Below are 25,000 nucleotides of genomic sequence, written 5' to 3' on the forward strand. Positions count from 1 at the left end.
AGCGCACATTCTATCAGCTACAGTTCTGGGTCCTCAGTCCCAATACTATAAAACTCGACGTAGCCTACGTTCACTTCACATGTTAATGCAGCGGTAGAGTTACACTCACATGACACTGCACTTATTCGCAATCACAAAAGTTCATTATTTGCTCGTGCTTTAAAGCTTTGCCGGGTAAACATTTTATTGGCGTTCTGATCTGACATGATCGCACTTTTTCTATTAACAAAATATTTGAGAGTGGAGATTGGGTTCATATCTGTTTAAAATCATTATATTCAGCACATTTGTATCATATGTTGACTTTTGATGAGATTTGTATCATATTTTTATGATTCTATTCACTATTCTCGACAAAATTGATAAAAATAAATATTATTAAATAAAAAAAACCTTGTTGTTAACAATTGGTGGTGTTGGGGGTACTCCGGAAGATCTATAATGTCTCAGGGGGTACATGCCTGTTAAAAGTTTGGGAACCACTGGCTTAGAGCAATGTCTCGTTCCCTTCATCTCAGGGAATCGTGGTTACATGTGTAACCGGAGATGTTACCCGGTCAAGCGGATGTGACTTCTGTCTGTGAGCGAGTCATCGCCAAGTAAAAACTATGTGCTGATTATCAAACTTTGGTAGTTACTGAGTCTAATTTAATTTACTGAGTTAAAACATAGTTTTTGCTGTCTTCAATTACAGCAATTTTCAGCAGAAAGTTGTATATGTTTTAAATATTCAAAGAAGTATTTATCTCTCAGCTGTGTGGCATTTTCTCATACATTCTCTTTGAAATTACACTACTATTTTTTTTTCCCCAATTTTTTATTATAAATAATTGTATAATACTTTATAATATATAAACGATATATATATATATATATAGTTATATGTCATATCAAATGTGGTGCTGTCTCTCGTAAATTCGGACTTTTCTGGCAAGCGATGATTCAGCTTCCTTTTCAAGCTTTCAATATAGATGTGTAATGTAAAGAAACTGCAGCAGTTTGTTGTGATGAGTGGAACACATTCAAAACGTGAACATTTTATTAAATCCCATTGGACTTTATTGAACACATTAGAAACTAGAACATCCCATTTATTTTACAGGCTTTTATTTTGAAAACTTGTCAGCACGACCTCACCGGATATCCTCGCAGATGGATGTGACGTATTGTGTTAGAGCTATTAAACATCTGTTAAAGGATTTTGTATAAAAGAGGTGAGATCTTTTTATCATTTTTACTTTAAAAAAATGTTAATCGAAGCTGTATTTCCAGATAAACAGGAGTCATTATTGTCTTTCATAAGCAGAGAAGCTAACTTTTTTCTGGGAGACTTTTTCCTGTTGTTGTGGTTCTTTGACAGTTTTAGAAGTAGACAGCCGTTTTCGGCTGTATAATTGATGTCAGTATTTTACTAATATATATTTTTTTATATGATGACAACTACTGTGATGTGGTTGTGCTTAATCTTGCCGAGCTCACTGAAACGGGCAGCATTAGCTAAGTCGCTAACAAAATAGCCTGTCAGTCATCTTTTAGTTACCTAACAGCCTTAAAGTGTAGTGTAAGATGCCGCTTGTTTTAGAATAGTGTAATAGAAGGTTTCTGGTGTTGTCAACATTTCATGTGGATCTCAGTTCTTGTGTTGTACAACGTGGCCATGTCAAAATGATCACAAATCAGAACATTGTTTGGTGCCTCTCGAGGCTCACGAATAAACGTGAACCATATGTGAACCATCCCTAATCACGTTTCGTAAACGGCCTTTCAAATCTCGGCTAACTATTTACCCATGTTGCTGACAGTATGGCGACGTAATCTTGCCATAATTAATTTAAAATCTAAGAACAGACCTCATGTGTTAATTTTCTGTACTTCTTGGGCAGGTAAAAATGGCATGTGCGAGAGTGCCTTTAGACGAACTGCATGTGACTGAGCCCTCTGGACCTAAAGGCAAAGAACGCACCTTACCAGCACTGGTGAATGAATGCATTGTTTTATATCCACCTGCATACTTTAGTACTCTCTATCAAATAGTTTAGGTGCAAAAGCATACTAGATTAGAACCTTCACTGTAGTCCAGTTTTTGTCACCTGAAATGGGTCTGGATCTCATCCATCAGCATCCTGACCGTAAGGAGGAGAGATGTTTCTTAACTTATAAACCTCCACCTGAGGATGGCACATCTGCACTTGTGGAGGAGTTCCTGGAGCTTGGTCATTTCATCTCTGAGGACCTGGAGTGGTTGCTGGCATTACCTCATGACAAATTCTGGTGTCAGGTCAGAATATCTACAAGGCATTTACTAATGGGAACATTTAAGGAACTTTATTTCTCTTCCACACATTAGAATCAGCTTTATTGCCAAGTATGCTTACACATAGAAGGAATTTGTCTTGGTGACAGGAGCTTCCAGCGCACAACAATACAAAACAGCAACAAGACAGAGATAATAATACAAAAAAAAAAAAAAAAAGATTGGATAGAAAATGAAGTATATATAGAATACACAATAAGACTAATATATATATATATATATATATATACACAAACATAAACACACACACACATGTGACGAAGACAGACTATTATGCTATTACATTCTTTTAATATTAAACATTTTAGCACTGTGCATATGGCCCTTGGTAAGAATTAATTTTGTTTGCCAGGCCAGTTGCATTATTTCATGTGGCAACATATGGTCTATTCTCTCTCTTAAGGTGGTATTTGATGAGTCGTTACAGAGGTGTTTGGACTCTTATTTGAGACACGCACCTCGTAGTCTGGACCCAGCTTGTCTGTCGTCCACTCCAGCTTTAGCCGACATGCAGAGGAACATTCACCGCTCTGTGTTCATGGTCTTCCTCAGGATGGCTACACACAAAGAGTCTAAGGTGCACAATCTGTTGCAGTTTAAAAAAAATAATCATTTTATGTGGATTAGCACATGACCTAATCAGAAAAACAATTCACATGCCTCAAAATGACCAAGATGAATGTGTTTTTAGTTTTGTATAAACATTTACAAAAGGTTTCTTAACCCATACAGGAAAACTTCATTACCCCTGCCGTATTTGCAGAGATTATTTACAATAACTACTTATTTGACATTCCCAAAATCCTGGATCTGTGTGTACTGTTTGGAAAAGGGAATACACAACTGCTTCACAAAATGATCGGTAAGTACAAACATTTGAAAATGTGTGCTAGCACACCTTTGTAAGTGTGTGCTTCAACATTTAAAATTAAAAAAGCTTTTTTCTCTCTTTTTATAGAGAACATATTCTCACAACAACCCAGTTATTATGGAGACCTGAATGAGACTTTACCTTCCATTATCCTGGTAGGTTGTGATCCTGTGATGTCATCAATATTTCAAAGTGTTTAGATGCCTGTTGAAAAAGCTTGTGTGTGCGTGTGTGTATTCTAGGTGTTTGATACCATTTTACAAAAGTGTGGAATTCAATCAGATGAGGCAGGTGCAAGTCAACCCCTCAAACTGAATGCAAACAAATGCTTCACTGCCATTGCCATGCCAGAGGAGGTAAAAAAAAAAAAAAAAACCCTCTTATTACAATTTCTCTGTCTTTAGTCCTGTTCGGATGGGATTAGTTTTCTAAACAACAATTATTATCACCCGACATTTGTGATTTCATGTACTGATTCGGATAAAGATGTGGGTGTTACAGAAGATTGAACACATTGAATTAATTTATGTGATAAATTTTATCTGTTTAAATTTAAAATAACTTTTTTTTTAAAATACATGTTAAGTAATTATTGAATGTATTGATTGAATTTTAATTACTGAAACATTATAAATTATGAAATAATTGAAATAAAGAATTATCTGTGAATTCTATAATTATAACATTACGTAACTGAGTTGAGAAATTAAGGCTCTTTAATTTTTTTAATCTCTCGTATTTTTTCAATGGATAGCTAAAAATCTACATCCATATTGAAAGGTGTGCAGCAGGCAGAAGATTGGCACACAAGTAAAATCTTAACTGTAGTTCATGTAGGTCAAAATACATAAGGAAAGGCTTTGTGACAATTCAATATCAGCAATCATAGACATTCACATTCAGACGGGATTGGATTTCTCAAGAGCATCTTTGAGTTTGTCGGAAAAAAAGGTAATTTGCTCTGAAATTTTTTACAGAGGTTGTGTGAGAACAACACCGCCTGTTCAGATGGGATTAAAATCACTAAGTACATCTGTGAAACAAATTTCCCTGACCTCCTCAGGGAAAACTAGTCTCGTCCAAATAGGGCTTATGTCTCCATATCTGTCCACTCTTTCTTTTCTGAAAAGAATCACCCACTAATAGCTAGTGTCCTCATTTTATTTTGGCTTAAAGGGAATATCACTACTTGATTGCATTGTGTTATTGTACAAATACATCATCTTTGCATGTATATATTTAGATATATTGTGTTTGTCTCATAGGAGCTTGCAGACCTTGTGTTGTACCTGTGTGACACTTGCACCACTGTCCACTCTTTCTTGGACATCTTCCCTGAGGCTTGTTCAACTTTTAAACAGCACAATTTTCTTAACAGGTGTCACAAATTCATCCACATTACTGTCTCAAATTTTAATTCATTCAGTCTCCTCAAGGGCAAAAACTCATACCTGATAATGCTAACACAATGTTAGAAGTAATTCATAGAGCTTCTCTCAATGTAGATTATCAACATTCTATGAGATGGCTGTTCCAGATCTGGAGAAAGCAGTGAAAAAGAGAAATTTCAATAAAAGGTTTAAATGGCAAACTTATGTCTTACCCATTCTCACATATTTGTTTAGAAACATGTACATGTTAGTTGAACTAGTTGCAATGTATCTTAGTTTACAGGAGGACTTGTGGAGACGAGTGTCTCATTCCAGAAAGAAAATAGTGGAGATCGCTCATCTGTTGCTCCAGCACACATGTTTACAGCCCATATTGGAGGGGTGAGGAGAAAACATATTTATTGACCACATTTTTTGAAAGAGAAATATCCCTGGCCTCTTCTTTGTGTACTTACAAAGTTTCATTCATTTTTCACAGCTCTGAAAACATGCAATCCTTTGTAGAAGACCTTCTACTGACCTTCACAGCTTTCCTTCAAGAGAAAAGGTGAATTTGCAGAGATGTCTCACTAACCCCGTTTACACCTGGTATTAAGATGCGTCTCAGGTGATCCAATCACATATGATCAGGCAAGGCACACCGTTGTTTATGCCTGGCCGCTTAAATGCATCTCCTGTGACCACCTGTGTTCGGATTTCGAGGGGAGGGTCTCTGATATCATGACGACATACATCAATCGCTAGGTTACTGCTGTATGGTATTAAAGCACAAAAAAATGAAACTAAACAAAATAATCAATATAAACGCCGCACTGTGTCTCCCAGATGCATCTGAAATGTAATCTAAGCACAAACTCAACATTTAAAGGCAAACTCTCTGTTTTAGTTGATTACTTGTATTAAAAGAGCTTCAGATGTCCGTGCTTCTCATCTGTGTCTCTGCATGTTGATTTCAGACACTGAAGAAGATCCGTGAAGTTGTGTATGTGTCCAATTTTTAAAAATGTTCTGATCAGACGGTTATTTCTTTTTAAATCGCTCATAACCACTAAAGTCTAACCTCTTACACAGCGGTTGATTGACAGGTTGAGGGGTGGCACTTCACTGCTGTCAGGGACGCATTCAGGACGGATTAACGTTTACATCTAAGATGCGATGTGGTCACATACGTTTTTGACTACCTTTGTATGTGGCTTTTGTTATCCGATCACAAAACAGTTTAGCCCTGTATTTAGCATCGAGTCTGACCACATGTGAACAGATCACCTTAAACGCATCTTAATACCAGCTGTAAGCAGTGTCAATCTGTGTATGCATGTATATGTAAACCACTGTAGCCTATGACTAAACTAGATTGTCAATGCATTGTTTTTCTTTTTATACCTCAGATTCCTTGCAGATTATGATGAACAGTTTCCTATAGCTGATGACATCAGTCTCCTTCAGCAGGCCTTTCCACATTTGTATCCTTTATTATGGTGAAACTCTGAGGCTGATGTTTGGATTACAAGAAATAAAATGGGAAGCAAAGGTTTCATTCACTGACTTCTTTCAAGCTGATACTTCAGAGAAAACAAACTAAATTATTCCAGTCAAAACAATTACAAATTCAGACAGCTTTTTCTACACATGCTTCATAATTAGGGACTGATGCCGATGCTCATTTTCTTGAAACACATCAATTCAGTGCCTAAACTGCCATTTTTTTCTGTACCGGCCTCAGAATTCGAATTTAGCTAAAATCTAAATTTCTACAACGGCAAACCATACTGCCCGGATTACAAATGCATGGCTGCATAAACATAGAGTGCAGGTGCTAGATTAACCTGCCTGCAGTCCTGGCCTGTCTCCAATTGAGAATGTGTGGCACATTATGAAGCGCAAAATCTGACAATGAAGACCCTGTAAAATTGTGCAGCTGAAGACCTGCATAATGGATGAATGGGGGAAAACTCCACTTACTAAACTTAACAAACTTGCGCAAATGCTTAAGTGTTATTAGAAGAAATAATGATGTTACACATTGGTAAACACTCGACTGTCCCAACATTTTTGGAGCTTGTTGCAAAATTGGGGTTGTATGATTTTCTGTTATTCCCTTTGATCTGTCGCTCAGAGATGACACCAGGACGTCCTACCTCTTGCAGGGTGTAGAGTCTGCCTGGGAGAGTGTGGGGAAGAAGAGAAGCTTCCCCTCTGCAATCTCGTCAGACAATCACAGTGCAGGGGTCAAGACCAAATCTGTCAGAGACAAAGGAGCTTCCCAGAAGATAGAAGCAGGAGCAATGGGAGTCAGTGAGGAGTTGATAGGAGCGGAAGCAATGCCTGACATTCCTCGTAAGGGAGACAATGTGAGTTCAGACTTTATTAAAATGTAATTTGCAAATATTTAACATAAAAACCTTATTTTTGAAAATGCTTGTGGACACACCCATACATAGACCCACTTTTATGACTTATCTTGCTCTATACAGATGCTGTTTTTATTGCCCTCTTGTGAAATGAAATATAATTTTTTCCCACTTTTTTCCTTCTTCTTTGGAGCTATAGGGGGCAGTGTGCACAGTGAGTGCTGGAGAATTGGAGTCTATGCTGTCTCATATTCGAGAGCTGCTCCCGGATTTGGGAGAGGGATTTATACTGGCATGTTTGGAGGAGTACGGCTACAACTCTGAACTTGTCATCAACAACATCCTGGAAGACAAACTGTCTACATCACTTGATAAACTGGACAGGGCGATGGCCAGGTAAGATATAACCAAATTATTTAGTATTGAAGGATTTATGGTTCAACTTAACTCCACTTCATTGTTGCCTAATGGCTCTGTGATGTTTCCCTATAGGCCTGTGAAGGAGCTTCCTTCAGTTTTAAGCTCCAGATCAAACGTGTTTGACGACGACGAGTTTGATGTGTTCAACCGTGACCGACTGGACATGAATCGTGTATGGAAAGGCCGGAGGTAAGTTCTGTGAGCCCATATTAAAATTCAGTTCCAACTCTTCCCAATTAGAGAAACATTTCCCCATCCATCCTGCTCTGCAGTAAATAAGCCTGTGGTTTTAGTTTACTTTGACGGTTTAGTTAAATATTCATGCAAGTCCTTTGACGAGTCCAGCATAAACTTACATCAGTTTATGAAATATGCATCTTAAGCTGTTCAAGATGGTTTGTGTCAGCCAGAATTTAAAATCTATGTGTATTTCAGACAGGGGGAAAGTGTGCGTGCCACACTCAATGACAAACAGCACATTGAAGAGCAAAGAGCCAGATATCAAGCATATCAGATAGTGGTGGACGAGATTCCCATCACGACAGACCCCTATGGGGACCGTGATAATGCGGTCGCCATGGACTATTACGATGACGAATATGATGACACATATGATGTCAACCAAATTGGAGCCAATGATCTGGATGAGGAGGATGAGTTATTGAGCCGCAGGTATGAGCAGAAACATTTCAACTTCCTGAGTAAGAAAAATGTAACTAACAACGTAAAGATGCATTTTTGCCCTTACTGCATAAAAATTATGGATTTATATTGTGTCTCACCAGTATTTTTCAAGTTCACATTATGTAGATTATCTTTGTCCTTTCATTTCCTTTAGGCCTTTCACTACCCCACAAGTGCTCAGAACTGGAAAACAGGCTCAGGTGGTAGAGGAAGAGGAAGAAGAGGAAGAAGACAAGGTGCAAATTAATTACTCTCTCTTTTAGATTTTTATTTTGAAACATTTCTGCTGTGCAAATGCAGTAACTATACATTTAGTCAAAATTGGCTGTTTAAAGCTCTGTTCACACCGCCAGCAACTTTTTCACTTGTTTTTGCTAGTCTCTGTACTGTTAACTTACAATTGGGTGTTCATAATACTGTCGCTTTAACGTTATTGGTAGATAGCACGTCTGGCCATATCTTTAGAAAATCAGATGAGATGTAATGTCGGTAAAACTAAGATTGAATTCTTATTTGACAAGGAATCAGTTCTCTTGTCTTTTAATATCAACAGTCTGCAGGGGAGAGTGTTTTATATAACCTGCAGTAATGTTCATTGCATCATATTATTAACAAGATGAATGTCTATCAATGAATGAATTGAACTCATACAGAATGCCGACAATTTCTGGCACTCCATTCTAATTTGATAATTAATCAGTTGAGTTTTCTTGACTCGTAATGAACCTTCTGCAAGGGAGAGTGTTTTTATATAAACTGCAGCAGTCATCAATGCTTCATATCATTAACAAGACAAATGTTCTAACAATATATGATAACGTTGAAGTCTCTCATGATATTAAAACTTCTCTGTCTTTCCTGCACTTGACCCCAGTAAGGAGACGAATGACACGAGCTATACAGCCTTCTCTCTCATTGGTAGTCACTCCTGAATGAGAATTTGCATAAATCTCTCTAGTCACGCCCAAATCTTGTCACCAATGGTCTCAATGGGCGTTGCTCTACTCTCACTGAAAACATTGAGATCATGTAGCTTTGTTGCTGGTGGTGTGAATGGGGCTTTATACAATAATCTGTCCTGTGACAGATGGGTTTGGCTTAACTATGCTCCGTTTGTAGGGCAACACTGTGGTCCCTTACATAGGCTGAGTGTGATTATTGTAGATCATTGTATCAAGCATCTACATTCCTTTTTCATTTTAATCAGAATTTAGGGGTAGTCACGCTATACTTTTTCATCTATTCATATGCATGCAACGCACAAAAGCGGGAATTCTTTCACTGCATACCAACTCTGACATGCAAATTCATGCAGTGAATATACTTTGGATCAGTAGAGGATCTAAACGGCACAGAGTACATGTATTTTTTTAAAGTTATGATTATTTAATTATTGTATATTATGATATCAATTTTTTTATTATTCAATACAGAAGGCCTGTTGCCTATATTCCTTGTGCTGTCTGAAATTTTGCATGCTTAAAATCTAGAGTGTCTGCCCATTAAGGTTGACAATAAGTAATGGACTGGAATTTCAGGTTCTTGGATGTAGCCACAGTCAGGGATGTGATTCTTACGGATTAATCCGGAATTCATTTTTTTTCCGACCAAAAAATGTGACCCAAGTGAATTGTCTCATTCTGTAAAAAGAACAAATATTTCCTCTGGGTTCATATTTTATCGACATCATCCTGCCCGGAGCATTCTCGACAAACATTTTTCACCCAAACGTGTCAGTAAAACTTCCCTCGGAACTGCTTTATTCACTCAAACTTCTACTGCTTTTGCATCACACACATACTTTGCAAGACGGAGGCTCTTGATTTTAGCCGTTAAGACTTAAGTATGAAAGGTTTATTTTAATTCATTAAGACAAATAAAATGGTTGGATATAAAACGGCTTTGAACCGTTACTACTGATGCTGACAGGTTAAAAATCACGATTACTGCAATTCCAGCATTACTGACAAGATATTTGCACTGAAATTGTTACATTTACCTTCACACATGAATTAACTAATTTGAAAATGTACTAAATGGGATTTAAAAATGTTTTTATAAATATGTTGGAAATTAACATTAACCCATATTATTAAGTGCTGTAGAAGTCGTTTTATTTGTTAGTTCATGTAACTTGTTAGGTACATTTCCCTGCTTTTTTGTGCTTAGCCGATCACATGCCTGCACAGAACGTGTTGATGGATTGATTCCTAATGGTCTCAGTTTTCTGTGTGGTTTTGATTAGGATGAAGCTGTGAGGAGGGATCACTTCATTCAGGACCCAGCTGTTTTGAGAGAGAGAGCAGAGGCCAGAAGAGCTGCCATGCAGAGCCGGAAGGGGTAAATCAGAAGTTTGAGAAGTTTTATCTAACTAACCTCCAAAACAAAGTTCAGTCAGTCACCTGTTGATTTGATGTCATTTTTCCCAATAGCTACAGACCTCCTCCACCAAATCATGTGGTAGGTGGTCCAAAGGGGCAGGGCCAGGTGCAGGAGACCGTTTTGGACCGTCGTAGGAAAGAGATGAACAAGAGCCGAGGAGCCAATCATAATCGCAGGACGATGGCGGACAGGAAGAGGAACAAGGGCATGATCCCTTCCTGATACACTGCCTTTACATCAACAGCAACAGAAAAGCACAGAAATATAGTGGTCTCTGTGAACTGAAGAACCGGAGTGAAGTATCAGAGATTAAATTGAGCTGCTCATGCAGATAAGATCAGAGGAGCATCAAATTGAGACTGTGGTCTCTTAAACAGGCCTTTTATTTCTTTCAGATTGAAACATTGTGATGATGATGATCTTATTTTTTGAAGTCTAAAGTGACGTGCCATTTTTGAGTTTGTAAAGTGCTTTGTAAAATGGACGGGAAGGTGTGTCTATAAGGGAACAATGATACTAATATATATATCTATATATATAAAAGAATGTTCTTTTTTTCTGTCAGTCGACATATGACAAGAAACCAAAGTGCTAAAAGGCAAAGGTCTTTTACCTTGTAACATATAAGTTTATTGAACAGAGGAGAGGTACAAGCAGTTATTGCACTGTTAAGTATAATTCAATAAATAAAGTAACATCAAGTCTGAGATGTAGACATCTGTAGCATCTAAAAAGAAAGTTAAGTATTAGCTTTACAAATGATGTGGTACATAACACTATTGAAGCAAAGAATTGAGCAACACATTGCTCATAAGACCTATATCTGAGCCAGTTTTGTCATTTTATTCCTTAAAGGTTCAGAAAGCAATTAAGAAGTATGTGCCGATTTTCAAAAACATCCCAATCTGAGGTTGACAATGAATTAGTTATGACGTGCCCTAGGCTTTAAGCGTTTGCCACACTGGAAGAGTGGTGGAAGAGTGCTTTTTTCTCATTTAGATTTTAAACTTCAGGCGAAGTTCTCTTGCCATGTAAAGCAACATATTTCTACTCACGCAGATGAACAGAAATGACTTTCTTACAGGAAGCATATTTATAAATGCTTTTGGAATAAATACAAATTTGAATCATAAAACAAATACTGTTCTTCCTCTGAGTGCAAGGGTTTATTGAGATTTTGACTTGATGGTTTTCCACCTGTTTGGCAGATGTACTCCTGAGATAAAATGAGACTCATGTGTCGTGATAGCTGGGAGGGGGGAAATTCCTCAGATTTGGCATAAACCCAGATTATGGTTCCAAATGGATGGATTTTATTTAACTAGAAGGGCATTTATACTGACAGCGATTAAAGGGTAGTTCACAAAAAAAAAAAACATTTACTCACCCTCATTTCGCTTCAAACCTGTATGGACTTCTTTCTTCTGTGGAACCCAAAAGAAGATATTTTGGAAGAAAAAAAAATGTTTTTGCAATGAAAAGACAGGGCAATGCAATGAAATGCTCCAGTGTTGTTTTAGACCCTATTGACTTTCATTGAATAGACAAAAACAGCTTCAAAATATCTTACTTTCTTCAGTGGAACACAAAAGAAGATATTTTGAAGCTGTTTTTGTCTATTCAATGAAAGTCAATGGGGTCTAAAACAACACTGGAGCATTTCATTGCATTGCAGTGTCTTTTCATTGCAAAAACTTTTTTTTCCCTCCAGAATATCTTCTTTTGGGTTCCACTGAAGAAAGTAAGTCATAAAGGTTTGGAACGACATGTAAGTAAATGATGACAGAATTCTCATTTTTGTGAACTATCCCTATAATCGCTTTCAGTTTAAATGGTGACTGGAGATCACAGAAGTCACTAAACGGTTGGTTGCAATTAACTGCAGAATCCAATGGTATCCAGTGGAGCTTCACCATCACTGTGCATTAAGTTGAACTCTGCTCATCTTTGTAGCATCGCCAAGAATTTCTGTCACTCGTTGATAATTAATGACTTCTGGTTGTTTTGTTGCAGCAAAGTGTGAACGCCCCCTGAATATTCTGTTTGGCTGCCTTGTGATTCTATTTTACCATGTTCTATTATTGTCCCAGTATATTAGGGGTTGCATAGACTAGTCGATTATAACTACTGCAGTCGACACTAGGTCTGAAGTCGACTAGTCTTTTTCCACATGATTTATAAGATGTGCATGTAGGAAATACAGCAGTTGGTGGATTTCCAAAACATAGGATGGTAGGAAAGACTCCTTTATTTTTAGTGAGGAAAGCTCTACCTGATTTGTTAGGGTTAGGTTTAAGAGTTAGGCTATAGCTTATCTGGCCAATCAGGTTGCGCTTTGCTGATGAATATTACTGAATCATGGAATCAGTTATCGCTTTACTCATGAATATAAATTACACTTCCCATGCATACTACATTTTGGACTCTTTCCAGCGGGTGTGGAGACTGATGCCTCTGCACTGAAAAAGCGAAGTGGCTCAAATATGCTTTAATGAAGATGACACAGATGATACCGTAACCTCCAATATATAAGTGGCCTTCAAATATAACAGAAATACCAGTGCTGTGCAAATCTATTAAAAAAGGCGCCAGCTGGAGCTAGTTGGTGATTTTCAACATGATCATCAGAACAACTTTCTGACCTGGTTGCGGTTCGTTCCTTCAATAACACAATTCGGTGACCGTTAGTAAAGTGCTTCAAGTTGGAATATGATGACAAGGTGAAATGCATCCCCATTCTGCACGTTAGATACCATGTCCGCCCGCAATCATCTAAACAAGCAGCTGCAAGAGGAGGGGAACCACCTGCAGCTACAAGTAGTCCAGGCTACAATCAAATATGGATGACGTCACGGCTAGTCGAATTTGACTTGTCTAATTAGCTTGACTAGTCGACTATTAAAAATCAGTAGTCATGCAACCCCTACAGCATATCCTCTTAAAAAGTGACAGTAACATTTTGACAGTCACTCTCCCTGCTGTTCTCATTATAGTTTTTATCAGTAGTTATTAATTTGTTGAAGTACTGATGCTTATCCTTTCATGCATTTGTATCATACTGAGTAAGTATGCAATGCTTGAATGCTATTTGGCGTATGTATTTTAAAGGATGAGAGAATCGTTCACCAAAATTGAAACTTCTGTCACCATTTACTCACCCTGATGTTGTTTTTCCAAACCCAAATGACTTTCTTCTCTGGAACACAAAAGAGATGGTATACAGAATTACATGGGAAAAACTGCAATGAAAGTATATGGTGACTGACACTAACATTCAACCTTAAAGATTTTGTGTTCCACGGAAGAAAGTCATGCAGCTTTAGAAACAACACAAAGAAGATTAAATGAGAACTTTTTATTTTTGCTTAAATAATTCCTTTAGCAAACCCAGACTCATCCCATCCCCTCACCCTTGTTTAAACAAAAACTTGAGATTTTAGTATGTATGATTCCTTCTTAATCTGAAGAGATTTTCTGAAACATTTAAAAACAAATGTTGCTGTTCATTTGACTTTAGTGTTAGTGTAGGATCAGATAATTGCCGAGCTGCTTGAACAAATGTAACTATAATGTGGAGAAATAATCTGATCCCATATACAAGGACCTACCTTCATAGAACTTCTCAGACCAGGTTCTAGTCCTGTCTTTTGGAGTAATTTTATAAGTCAAGGTTCATAGTCTTCAGAGAGGTCAAAGATCATCACCATGGAAGCATCCTGACCTTACAGTACATAAGAGGGTTAAAGTTGCCATGAAACATCAGAACCACTCAAATCCACTAATCCCTAGTCCAGAATCCATCCAGATGCAGCTCAGTAAAAATTACCTGGGAGTAAGAGAAAGATATTCTGTTTTCAGTGTAGCAGCAGGAAATATCCGTTTTAGATTTCCACACTCCCTTTGCAAATAGAAGAACAAGGAGCTGACAACAGATGGTATGTCCCCAACAAAGCCCAGATCTCAACATCATTGAGTGAGTCTGGGGTTACATGAAGAGCCAGAAGCAACTGAGACAGCCTAAATAGATAGAGGAACTTTGGCAAGTTCTCCAAGAAGCTTGGAACATCCTATCTGGCAACAACAAAGAAAAACTGCCCAGGCGTACCTAGAAGACTGGTGCTGTTTTGTTGTCAAACAAAACACATTTTTTTATGTTTACTGGACTTTGTATGATGTTAATTGATAAATTAAAACTATTTATTTCATTATTTTTGAAGACATCCTCAATAAATGGAACCTTATTCTTAAGTGTTGTTTTGTAGGATAAAATTCCCAATTGCCTAATTTAAGAGAGCTTTGAGCTAGGTACTTGAAACTAACATTGCCATGGCTAATGAAAACAGGAATTTACACAATAGGACTTAAATCACTCCTTACAGTAATTGAAATTTTGACGTCTTTCCGGTGTAAAAATTAACCCCAGTCTTCCTTTTAAATAGAAAATGGTAAGTGTTTCTATGTAAATATTGTTGAAATTGTAAGAGGTGGATTTGTGTTACTCACCAAGCACACTGCGTTTGCAGAGAGGACAGGTTTGCTGCAGGAGTAGCCAGGGATCCACACAATCTCTGTGGAACTCATGGAGGCACGGCAACACCCTCAAACACTAAAACACACCCACACAGATCCAGAACTTGCTGTATTAGTCACATATTTATGATTTCTGTAGAATCAATTAAAATCAATACATATACAGAGCAACAAAATAAAAATGTGCAGAGGATAGATCCAGACCTGGTTGTTGTTGTACTGTTCCAGACAAACAGCACAATTGTCTGTCTCTACAGGCTGAGTAAGTGTTGGGTCACATCTCACTTTAGGCTGCCGGTACGTCCTAGTTTTCAGTGCTGATAATCTTTTTAAAATGTCCTGCTTGAGGTGTGACTGTGAGACAAAGGGTTTATTTCTTATATCATTTACACTAGCAGTCAAAGATACACTTAATTGAACTTGGGTTTCTTATGATCTTACGCATAAATGCTTGAAATAAGATAAAGAAATGTACAATTATTATGATTTTTATTTTAATATATATATATATATATATATATATATATATATATATATATATTTTTTTTTGTTATTATTTATTTATTTATTTATTTTATTTTAACAACAAAAATTAATTTAGACTTGTCCCTCCATTTAAAAAAAAAAAAAAAAAAGCACAAATCTGGGTCACAGTGAGGCACTTACAATGGAAGTGAATGGGGTCAATCCGTAAACGTTAAAATACTGTTTCAAATGTATAGCTGCAAGACGTAAACAATGTTCACATGATTTTAGTGTGATCAAATTGCTTACTAACCTTGTCCGTGTTGCCATGATGACGTCACGGCGTAAACCCTGTAATCTAGGAGTCTGCAGCAAAATGATGATTTGAAGGGTTAGTTTACCAAAAATAAAAAGTCTCATCATTTACTCACCCTCATGCCATCCCAGATGTGTATGACTTTCTTTCTTCAGCAGAACAGAAACAAAGATTTTTTGAAAAATATCTCAGCTCTGTAGGTCCATACAATGCAAGTGAATGGTGATCAGACCTTCGTAGCTTCAAAAATCACATAAAGGACACATATAATTAATCCACACGACGTTATCTAATAGGTGTGGGTTAGAAACAGATTTAAGTCCTTTTTTACTCTAAATCTCCACTTTCACTTTTAATTTTACATCTGAAAGTCACATTTTGTGCCTGTTTAGTTTCACTTTTATATCTGAAAGTTATTGTAATGATTCAGAGTAAAAACAGACTTAAATATTGTTTTGTTTCTGAACCACACCTATTATATCACTTCTTAAGATATTAATGTTACCACTAGAGTATAATGGATTATTTTATGTTTCCTTTATGTGATTTTTGGATCTACAAACGTCTGATCACCATTCACTTGCATTGTCTGGACCTACAAAACTGAGATATTTTTCTAAAAATCTTGGTTTGTGTTCTTCTGAAGAAAGAAAGTCATACACATCTGGGATGGCATGAGGGTGAGTAAATGATGAAAGAATTTTTATTTTTGAGTGTGCTATCCCTTTAAATAACTTTACAGTTCAAACAATACACATGTATTAACACAAAAATGAATGGGCTTTTTGTTTGTTTTTAAAGCTTCACATTTCTGCCTTTAAACCCTCCAAAAATTGTCCCCATTCACTTTCATTGTAAGTGCCTCACTGGCACCTTGATTTTGCTTTTTCAAAGAAATGAAGGGATGACTTATAATCAACATTATGCTACAAATGCTGTCAACTGAGCTTAACTTGTCTTGAACCTAGAATACTCCTATAACTATTATTCTAAAATGTGGACCAATGGTAATAATAAAGAATAAGTAGGTGTCCAAACATTTGAATGGTAATGTTTATGAATTATAAACATATAATTGAATGTTACTGTTATAATGTTGAATGGTAAATATTACTTCTGTTTATGACTAGATTTCCTACATGTCTCAACTTACTGTTGTTCATTCACATCAGAACTTCACATTCTTAGTTGATAACTTTAAATCGTAACTTGAACATAATGAACCTGTAAAAATAAAACAGGCCACAGTGTTCACCTCTGAATCATCATTAAACTGGTTGTCCTGGTACTGCCAGCGTGCTTGAACTATGACACCTGTGGAGAGGACGAGGGCCACCAGAACGACAGTGTTCCACAGCTGCTGGAGGTATATCTGGACACACAATGGACAGTAGGGACAAAAGAACGATTACTGTGTGCACCATTAAAATTATGCTAAAACGTGTGTAAGTGTAAGACAGTAATCCTGGATCATTTGTGATGTCTCTTCATAGTGTTCATACTTGAACCTGAGAGTTGTTCTCCCCGGTGCAAATGACCCCCTGCCACTCTCCATATAGCCCACTTCTTGATCGCCCACAGCTGGACCAAAGGGTCAGGGTGGCCCCCTGTGACATCACACATAGAAATGTCACACTTTTACACTAATGAACCATATACCAAGCATGCAACATTCACAAAGTCAAACTGAGCAGCAACATAAGAATTTATATTCAGCAGAGATTCTTACCAGGCTATCCTGTAGAAAAGATTTGTAAGTGATTTTTGCAGTTGCATGAAGGCCCCTAATTGAAAGAAAATGGCTCGTTTCTATATTCAGTAAAAGCAAGAAGGTTGTAGTGGCAAGAGGCAATCACATGATATCAGTAGATTTCATTCAACAGCATTTGAATGTAGTTGAAATCTGCTTACCTAAGCAGTGCTCCAATGAGCTTGGTGACATTTTCTGATGTTTGAATAACAATAATTGGCTTAGAGAGGACCTGAGAGAGATCCATCTGTAGAGGAAGAACAGTTTGTCTTTAATTTTAATTCCTCTTTTCTAATAACCATCATTGCACCATCTAAAGGTTTATGGAACAGAACATCTGAGCCCTTACCTCTCGGACAGTATTCTGGTTTAAGGCCAGTATGATCAAAGCAGATGCACCAAAAACAAGAGCGCGCTTCATCTACGGAGGAGAGCTGTTAGTTTTATTGGTACCTAATCATTATGTTTTAGTCTTCACAATGTCGGCCAAGCCTACATAGTGCATACCTTATTAACCATGGAGGCAGCAAAAGACTCCTGGTTGCTGTTACTAGAAACCGTGCCTTCCTCCATTTGCACAGGTACCACTCCAATCCAAGGGTTCTGATCCTGACCGTCACTGTTTTCACTATTAGTTTCAAGAGCTTCATCTTTTATCTGCACAGAAAACAAAAGGAGCATGTGCATGAATCTTCTATACAATGAGGTACAAAAGTTTGAGACCACATTGAAAATCTGGGATTAAAAAATGGAAACATTCTGAAATGTTTTAAAACAAAGAAACATGAAGATCTAATACAAATAAGAAATGTTTAAAGGTGCACTCTGTATTTTTTGAACATGTCATCTTAGAATTCCATGGACACCTAGTGGCTTGGAAGCAGCATCATTCAAACATAATAGTTTTCAGTTATCGATGCTATTGTAGAAATTATCTATTTAAAGTCTGCCATGATTTATTGAATTCATGAATGAAAGTGTCCAATATTGACAGCAGTTACTGAGATTAGGAGAGTAGTATTCGGCAGGTCATGTGATCCTAACACGGCAGCCCCCTATGAGGGGACCCTCTCCATGTAGAATAAAACAGCTTTTATAAGGTAACTGATATGACTGGAGTCTTCATCTCATGTGAGTTCTCATGATTTTATACATGTTTCAATAGATCAAATGTATTTGCTTCCATTGAAGCACACAAGATGCGCTTTGCAACATATTGGAATAACATCCTGTCTTTAAAAGGGGTCATAATAGAAGGAATACATTTTTCCTTGATCTTTTGACATATAAGAGGTCACTGTACTGTACGTTTCAGAACTCAAAACTTCCTCCGCACTGCAAAAAGAGCATTTGTTGAAACCAAGTTGCTAAAATGACACGTTCTCTTCTTTCTCCACATTGTGATGTCTCTATTTTGCATCTGACCACCTCCACAACAGCAACAATCTAGCAATTAGCCAATCAGAACAGTGGACATTCACTGTCAAGTCTTAAAGGAGAAACAGCACCAAAACCGAGTGGTTCTGTCAGAGGGTAAGAATGAGGGCAGAAAACAATCTTGTTTATCAGATATACACACACTGTTTTGTGTGTGCATGCGTGCGTGCGTGTTTAAAAAAAAATTAAAAATATTTAAAGTAAACCTCAAGGAACATATTCAAATTATATATATATATATATATATATATATATATATATATATATATATATATATATATATATATATATATATATATATAAAAGGGAACTTTAAAGGAGTACTTACCAAATGCTATGACTTTTTGAAATTCCCGGTCATCATTCATTTCAGGTTTTAACTCAAATGAATTTGCTGATAATATAAATTTACCTACAACCTACCAAACCCAACTTTTAGTTACCAGCAGACATCTTTGACCACTAAACCTTGACATAGAAATCCATGCTGATTTACAACTCAATTTTAAAGCCATAACAATAAGCACACATTGAAAAATCAATAAACCTACTGTATATGCAAAATCAATGTATACATTATGTGTGCATGCGTTGATCACTTACTAATACGAGGTCTCCTTTGAGGTCAGGTTTCTTTTTGTTGTGGTTTTCCGTGGGGTCGTTCTCCAGACTGCCTTGGACCAACTCACCCTGTAAAACATCCTGATGATCTTCTAGAAACACCTCTACGAATGCAACCTGTTCACTGGACACCAGCGGGCAAAACAACACCCAGAACAGCACAGAAAGACCAGTTAATGCGCCCATGGCTCCTGCTTAGTTGATGTCTAAGTTGTAGTTGTCATACACGGAAAGCCTGAGCCATACTGACAGGACAGTCTCAATTATGCCACATCCTCCTGATGTAAACAAAGCAGACGTTCTTCTGCGGCTCGTTTTTTTCACTGTCTGTACTTGTGAAACCAAAAAAAGCTAGCAGGGAAACTGTTTTTGAGGAATTGTAGTAATTCCAAATATTTCCTCTAGAGGCGCTGTGTGGCCTATTCTTTCATTCAAGCTCAGGTTAAAAAAAGTGCCCCGTGGCAAACTGTAAAACAGTTTTCCACCGATTAAAATAATTATAAATTAAATTTTAAATAATTAGATAATAATAATAGTAAAAATATTATTATTATTATGATTATGATTATTGTTGTGATGATGATGATGATGATGATGATGATGATGATGATGATGATGATGGTGATTATTATTATCAGTCAATAAAACATTAAAATATTTTTGTTCCAACTGATCGTTTTGGAAAACTATTTTACAAGATTTGGCAAATCTTACACAGCAAATCTTACTCAGAATATCTGAATGATAATTATCAAAAAATTCAATGAATACTTAACAATTTCATAACCATTTAAAAGAATGGAAATTAATTATCTTTTCTTATGTTCTGCACTTACATATCTTACAAAAAGTACTTAGGCTATCGTGGTACTGTGATATTAATAATACAAATTATTACATTACCTTATTACAATTATTGACCTATTTAAATTGACTTATTTTACCTTTTTTAGTTCATCCCTTTAATATACTCTTGTTTAAATAATGTTACATATGTTTTTAATTAATTTTGTAAATTATTCTAGTAACACTTTACACTAAGGTTGTATTTCTTAACATTAGTTAGTTACGTCTACATTAGTTAACATGAACTAACAATGAGCAACACTTTCTCAGCATTTTTTAAATCTTGTTTAATGTTAACATATGATGAAATTAACATTAAACAAGATTTAAAAAATGCTGAGAAAGTGTTATATATATATATATATATATATATATATATATATATATATATATATATATATATATATATATATATATATATATATATTTTGTTCATCATTAGCCATGATACTTTTTATTTTTGTTACAAGATGTTAAATTATAATTTTACCATGCATTATGTAATTTTACTATTTTCACTATTTGTTTTATATTAATTATTAATACTACTATATATATATAAAGTTTGGGATAATGTACAGATTTTGATGTTTCGGAAGGAAATAGGTACTTTAATTCTCCAAAGTGGCATTCAACTGATCACAAAGTATAGTCAGGACATTACTGATGTAAAAAACAGCACCATCACTATTTGAAAAAAATCATTTTTTATCTAATCTAGACAGGCCTCATTTCCAGCAGCCATCACTCCAACAGCTTACCCTTGAGTAATAATGCTAAATTGCTAATTTAGTACTATAAAATCCCTTGCCATTATATCAAACACAGTTGAAAGCTATTTGATTCATTAAATGAAGCTTAACATTGACTTTGTGTTTGTTTTTGAGTTGCCACAGTATGGATCATAATTTCTGGCATGTCTTAAGGTCAACATTAGTTAAAAAATGGCAAAAAAAAGAAACAGCTTTCTCTAAAAACTCATCAGTCAATCATTATTTTGTACACAGGGTTGAAATTGATCTTATTTTAAGGATTTTTTTTATATTGTTACAGTAAAAAAATACAAAAATTATTATCAAGAATAACATTTTTGCCCTAATTTCAAAGGTCTTATTAGAAAAAAGAAATTATGATCAAACGTGAATTTTATTGATAAAAAAATATGACCGTGCTGGTAACACGTGCATGTAAAATGGCTAGAAATAGCATTTTAGCTTAGCGTAAAGCTGACAATTTACACAAGGTTTATTTGTATTTCTTCTGCTCCAAACTTGCTTCAAACTACTTCTCTGTCTGATTGTATGAATGTAACACATCATAAGAAAGTGTTTCACCACTGTTTAAATGCACTTTGGATCGCATCATTTATATATATAAATGTTTTCCATCTTAAAGGACTACATTTTAAATTAAACAAATGACAATAAAATGCAAAGTAATCTCTTCAGTAATCAAAATGCTTTTTGAATGTAACAGTATTCTAATTCCCAATGATTTAAATTGTACCTGTAGTGGAATACAGTTACTTATATTTTGTATTTTAAATACGTAATCCCGTTACATGTATTCCGTTACTCCCCAACCCTGCTCACATTTCCTCAGCTGACAGCTTCATTGAATTCTACCTGCTCAACACCAGTTTCATGTACCACAGTAAAGAGGAGACTCAGGGGTGCAGGCATTATGGGAAAGCCACTTTTTAAACAGAAAAAGAAAAGGTTAGAGTGGCCAAAGAAACACAGACATTGGACAGATAATTGGAAAAGAGTGTTATGGATCTTAACCCCATTGAGCATTTGTGGGATCAGCTAGACTGTAAGGTGCGTGAGAAGTGCTCAACAAGACAGCCACATCTATGGCAAGTGCTACAGGAAGTGTGGGATGAAATGTCTCCTGAGTATCTGGACAAATTGACAGCTAGATTGCCAATGTTCTGCAAAACTGTCATTGCTGCACATTGACTTATTTTGCACTAATTACATTATATGCCAATAAATAATACTAAATCGAGTTGACAGTTAGGTATGTATGGCAATGAATGATGGTACATCACATCCTATGGTACCAATACATGTACAAATACTCAAAGGTTCTTTGGGTACATGCTTTATTATTAGTAGCTTATGATTCAGCTTTGTACCATTGTAGAAATTATTTGATACTGTAATCGCTTTGTGTGTGTGTGTGGTGTTTTTTTTTTTTTCTTCTTCTTCCATAAGTCGCTTTGGGAAAAATAGTCCGCTAAATAAATGGATGTAAACAAGGAACAAACAAGTTCATTTTGTGTTTCCAAGGGAACTTCGGAGGAGACGGCGAACTTCCGGCGTGAGTTCAGTTGCTGCTGCTTCACGCTCGGAGGATGATGAGAGAGAGACGCACACACTGGGAGAGAGCGAGAGAGAAAGAGAGACAAAAATGAAGTTCAACTGAGCAACAAAGTAACGGATGAGCCGCAGCACTTAAGAGGCCGGGCGGGCAGGCAGGATTCCCCTCGGAAGCAAAGAAGGAGATCGCGGGCGGTTGCAAAAGGCAGTTTTACAATTGATCAGCCTGGAGATGAAGCTCTTGAAGCCGAGTTGGGTCAGTCACAATGGTGAGTTCCACAGTAGCCCGATCGTGTGTGTGTGTGTATGTATAAATATATATATATTTGTGCAGGAATCCGGGGCTTCAACTTGCGCTTTTGTCATGTAGAGGCTGGTCGGGTCTCTTCTGCAGGGCTCTTTCATTCGCTGATACACAGTTTGGCGCTAAAGAATAGAAATAACTGGGTATTTTTGAGTTTGGCTGATTTTTAGGAAGCCATCCTTGCACACCACCCATTTTGAAGTTGCAGAAGACAGGCAGACAGACATGGGTCGATGAAGGTTGAAAGGCTAAATTGTTTCCCAGTTAAAATTGAAAGTAATTTGTGTAATTTAAGAGGTGGATTATAATCAAAGGTGTAGCATTGTTTATTTGTGTACAAGGCTTGTTAAGAAGTTTGTTGTTAATGTGACCTCATTTGTATTTTATTCTTAAACTACTATGGAATCCTGTTATATGATGTATTTCTCTCAGTTTGATTAATTTAATTTAGTTTTTTTCAGGCTCATGTGTTCTTGGGTATTGTCATATTTACTTTGACTATGGTAAACTAACTCTGATCTCTTTATGAATAAACTGTATACACTTATCTTTTTTTTTTTTTTTTAGGTAAACCAATATTCTCAGTTGATATCCATCCAGATGGAACTAAGTTTGCTACAGGTGGCCAAGGTGAACTTTTAAATTCTAGTGCTCTTAAGATCTTCTGTCAATCTTTATCATAAGTATGCTATAACATGGAAATTAGGCTTTCATTTTGAAAACAAATGATGAAACCCATGTTTAATCCTCATTTAGAGTCAAGTCAAGTTGAGATTTAAAAATAAAATTGTGATTGACAGGTGAGGACTCTGGGAAGGTGGTCATCTGGAACATGGCCCCAGTTCTCAGAGAGGAGGAAGAGAAGAATGAAAATATTCCCAAGCTGCTTTGCCAGATGGACAATCACTTAGGTATTACCTGATACTTACCTGATAGTTGATTTAATCCTCACTTGTCTATTACAAAAACAAAATATATGTGAAGTGATTCTGTAAATAAAGTTTGAGGAGGATTATTGTTCTCACAATATTGAAGGTTTCCATGATCTTGGAAAACCTGGGAATATCTGGGAAGTTTAAAATAGTTTTTTCTTTCCGCTTTAAAGTCATGAAAATGAACAGAATCTTAAAAGTCATGGAAATTTCTCTAGTTAATATAATTTTTTTTAGCTCTCTCGTAAAATATTTCCTCTAAATATTTTTCTTGGATAGAGTGTAGAGTAAAACCTGCTCGCAAGCCAGAGTGAAGTCCAATGTGTGAGCAAATCCTCCTTACTTTTTTTTTTTTTGCTCATTAATTTGTCAAAAGGTTTCACAAATCGATCTGAAGATTCATTACTGAATAGATGTTTTCAGAAATCACACACAACTGAAAAAGTCATGGAAATTAAAGGCATAGTTCACCGTAAAATAAAAATGATCTCATCTCATTTACTCACTCTCATGCAATCTCAGATGTATATGGCTTTCTTTCATCTGCTGAACAGAAATAAATATTTTTAGAACTAGAAGACTATTTCAGCTCTGTAGGTCCTCACAATGCAAGTGGATGGTGACAACTTTTTTGCTCCTAAAGGTAGTATAAATGTAATCCACACGACTCCCATGGTTAAATTCATGTCTTCTGAAGCGATTTGATAGGTCTGGGTGAGAAATAGATCAATATTTTTAGTCCTTGTTTACTATCAATCTCCACTTTCACATTCTTCTTTTGTTTATGGCGATTAGCATTCTTCATGCATATCACCACTGATTGGGCAGGGAGGAGAGTTTATTGGAAAACGGGACATAAATATTGATCCGTTTCTCACCTACACCTATCATATCACTTCAGAAAATATAAATTTAAACACATTATTTTTATGCTGCCTTTATATGCATTTTGGAGCTTCAGAGTTCTGGCCACCATTCAGTTGCATTATATGGACCAACACAGAGCTGAGATAAAAAAAAATCTTTGTTTGTGTTCAGCAAAGAAAAAAGAAAAGAAAAACA

At 36.2% G+C, this 25,000-nt stretch overlaps 2 protein-coding genes and 1 long non-coding RNA gene across 3 annotated transcripts; 2 read left to right on the forward strand and 1 right to left on the reverse strand.

Annotated features, from left to right (window-relative positions):
* The first annotated feature begins 1,135 nt into the window (after window positions 1-1,135).
* On the forward strand, window positions 1,136-11,980 carry LOC127642500 (activating signal cointegrator 1 complex subunit 2-like). The gene is made up of 19 exons (XM_052125125.1): window positions 1,136-1,214; window positions 1,884-1,976; window positions 2,120-2,278; window positions 2,718-2,891; window positions 3,047-3,176; window positions 3,273-3,340; window positions 3,428-3,541; window positions 4,451-4,563; window positions 4,691-4,762; window positions 4,853-4,957; window positions 5,055-5,123; window positions 5,965-6,039; window positions 6,693-6,927; window positions 7,127-7,323; window positions 7,420-7,536; window positions 7,783-8,019; window positions 8,186-8,267; window positions 10,277-10,371; window positions 10,464-11,980. Exons 2-19 carry the CDS (start codon window positions 1,890-1,892, stop codon window positions 10,633-10,635), a joined length of 2,301 nt encoding a protein of 766 aa, XP_051981085.1. The 5' UTR covers window positions 1,136-1,214; window positions 1,884-1,889; the 3' UTR covers window positions 10,636-11,980.
* Window positions 11,981-12,124: 144 nt separating this feature from the next.
* On the reverse strand, window positions 12,125-19,885 carry LOC127642501 (RING finger protein 215-like). The gene is made up of 10 exons (XM_052125126.1): window positions 19,515-19,885; window positions 17,982-18,131; window positions 17,824-17,895; window positions 17,636-17,721; window positions 17,454-17,508; window positions 17,227-17,331; window positions 16,980-17,096; window positions 15,148-15,297; window positions 14,917-15,019; window positions 12,125-14,239 (listed from the first exon to the last, which is right to left on the reverse strand). Exons 1-10 carry the CDS (start codon window positions 19,716-19,718, stop codon window positions 14,226-14,228), a joined length of 1,056 nt encoding a protein of 351 aa, XP_051981086.1. The 5' UTR covers window positions 19,719-19,885; the 3' UTR covers window positions 12,125-14,225.
* Window positions 19,886-22,713: 2,828 nt separating this feature from the next.
* Window positions 22,714-23,911, forward strand: LOC127642502 (uncharacterized). The gene is made up of 3 exons (XR_007970372.1): window positions 22,714-22,971; window positions 23,574-23,636; window positions 23,807-23,911. It is a non-coding gene; the product is annotated as an uncharacterized LOC127642502 (long non-coding RNA).
* Window positions 23,912-25,000: the final 1,089 nt, after the last annotated feature.

Source organism: Xyrauchen texanus, unplaced genomic scaffold, assembly GCF_025860055.1.
Source record: "Xyrauchen texanus isolate HMW12.3.18 unplaced genomic scaffold, RBS_HiC_50CHRs HiC_scaffold_658, whole genome shotgun sequence".
Classification (NCBI taxonomy): Eukaryota; Metazoa; Chordata; class Actinopteri; order Cypriniformes; family Catostomidae; genus Xyrauchen; species Xyrauchen texanus.

Bases quoted from the DNA above. Each gene is read 5' to 3' on its own strand.
- LOC127642500 (XM_052125125.1), top strand. From the start codon at position 1,890: ATGGCATGTGCGAGAGTGCCTTTAGACGAACTGCATGTGACTGAGCCC. The intron at 1,977-2,119 runs GTGAATGAATGC...CTCATCCATCAG, and splicing joins AACGCACCTTACCAGCACTG to CATCCTGACCGTAAGGAGGA. The intron at 8,020-8,185 runs GTATGAGCAGAA...CATTTCCTTTAG, and splicing joins GATGAGTTATTGAGCCGCAG to GCCTTTCACTACCCCACAAG.
- LOC127642501 (XM_052125126.1), bottom strand. From the start codon at position 19,718: ATGGGCGCATTAACTGGTCTTTCTGTGCTGTTCTGGGTGTTGTTTTGC. The intron at 17,509-17,635 runs GTAAGCAGATTT...TCTTTCAATTAG, and splicing joins CTCATTGGAGCACTGCTTAG to GGGCCTTCATGCAACTGCAA. The intron at 17,332-17,453 runs GTAAGAATCTCT...GTGATGTCACAG, and splicing joins CTTTTCTACAGGATAGCCTG to GGGGCCACCCTGACCCTTTG.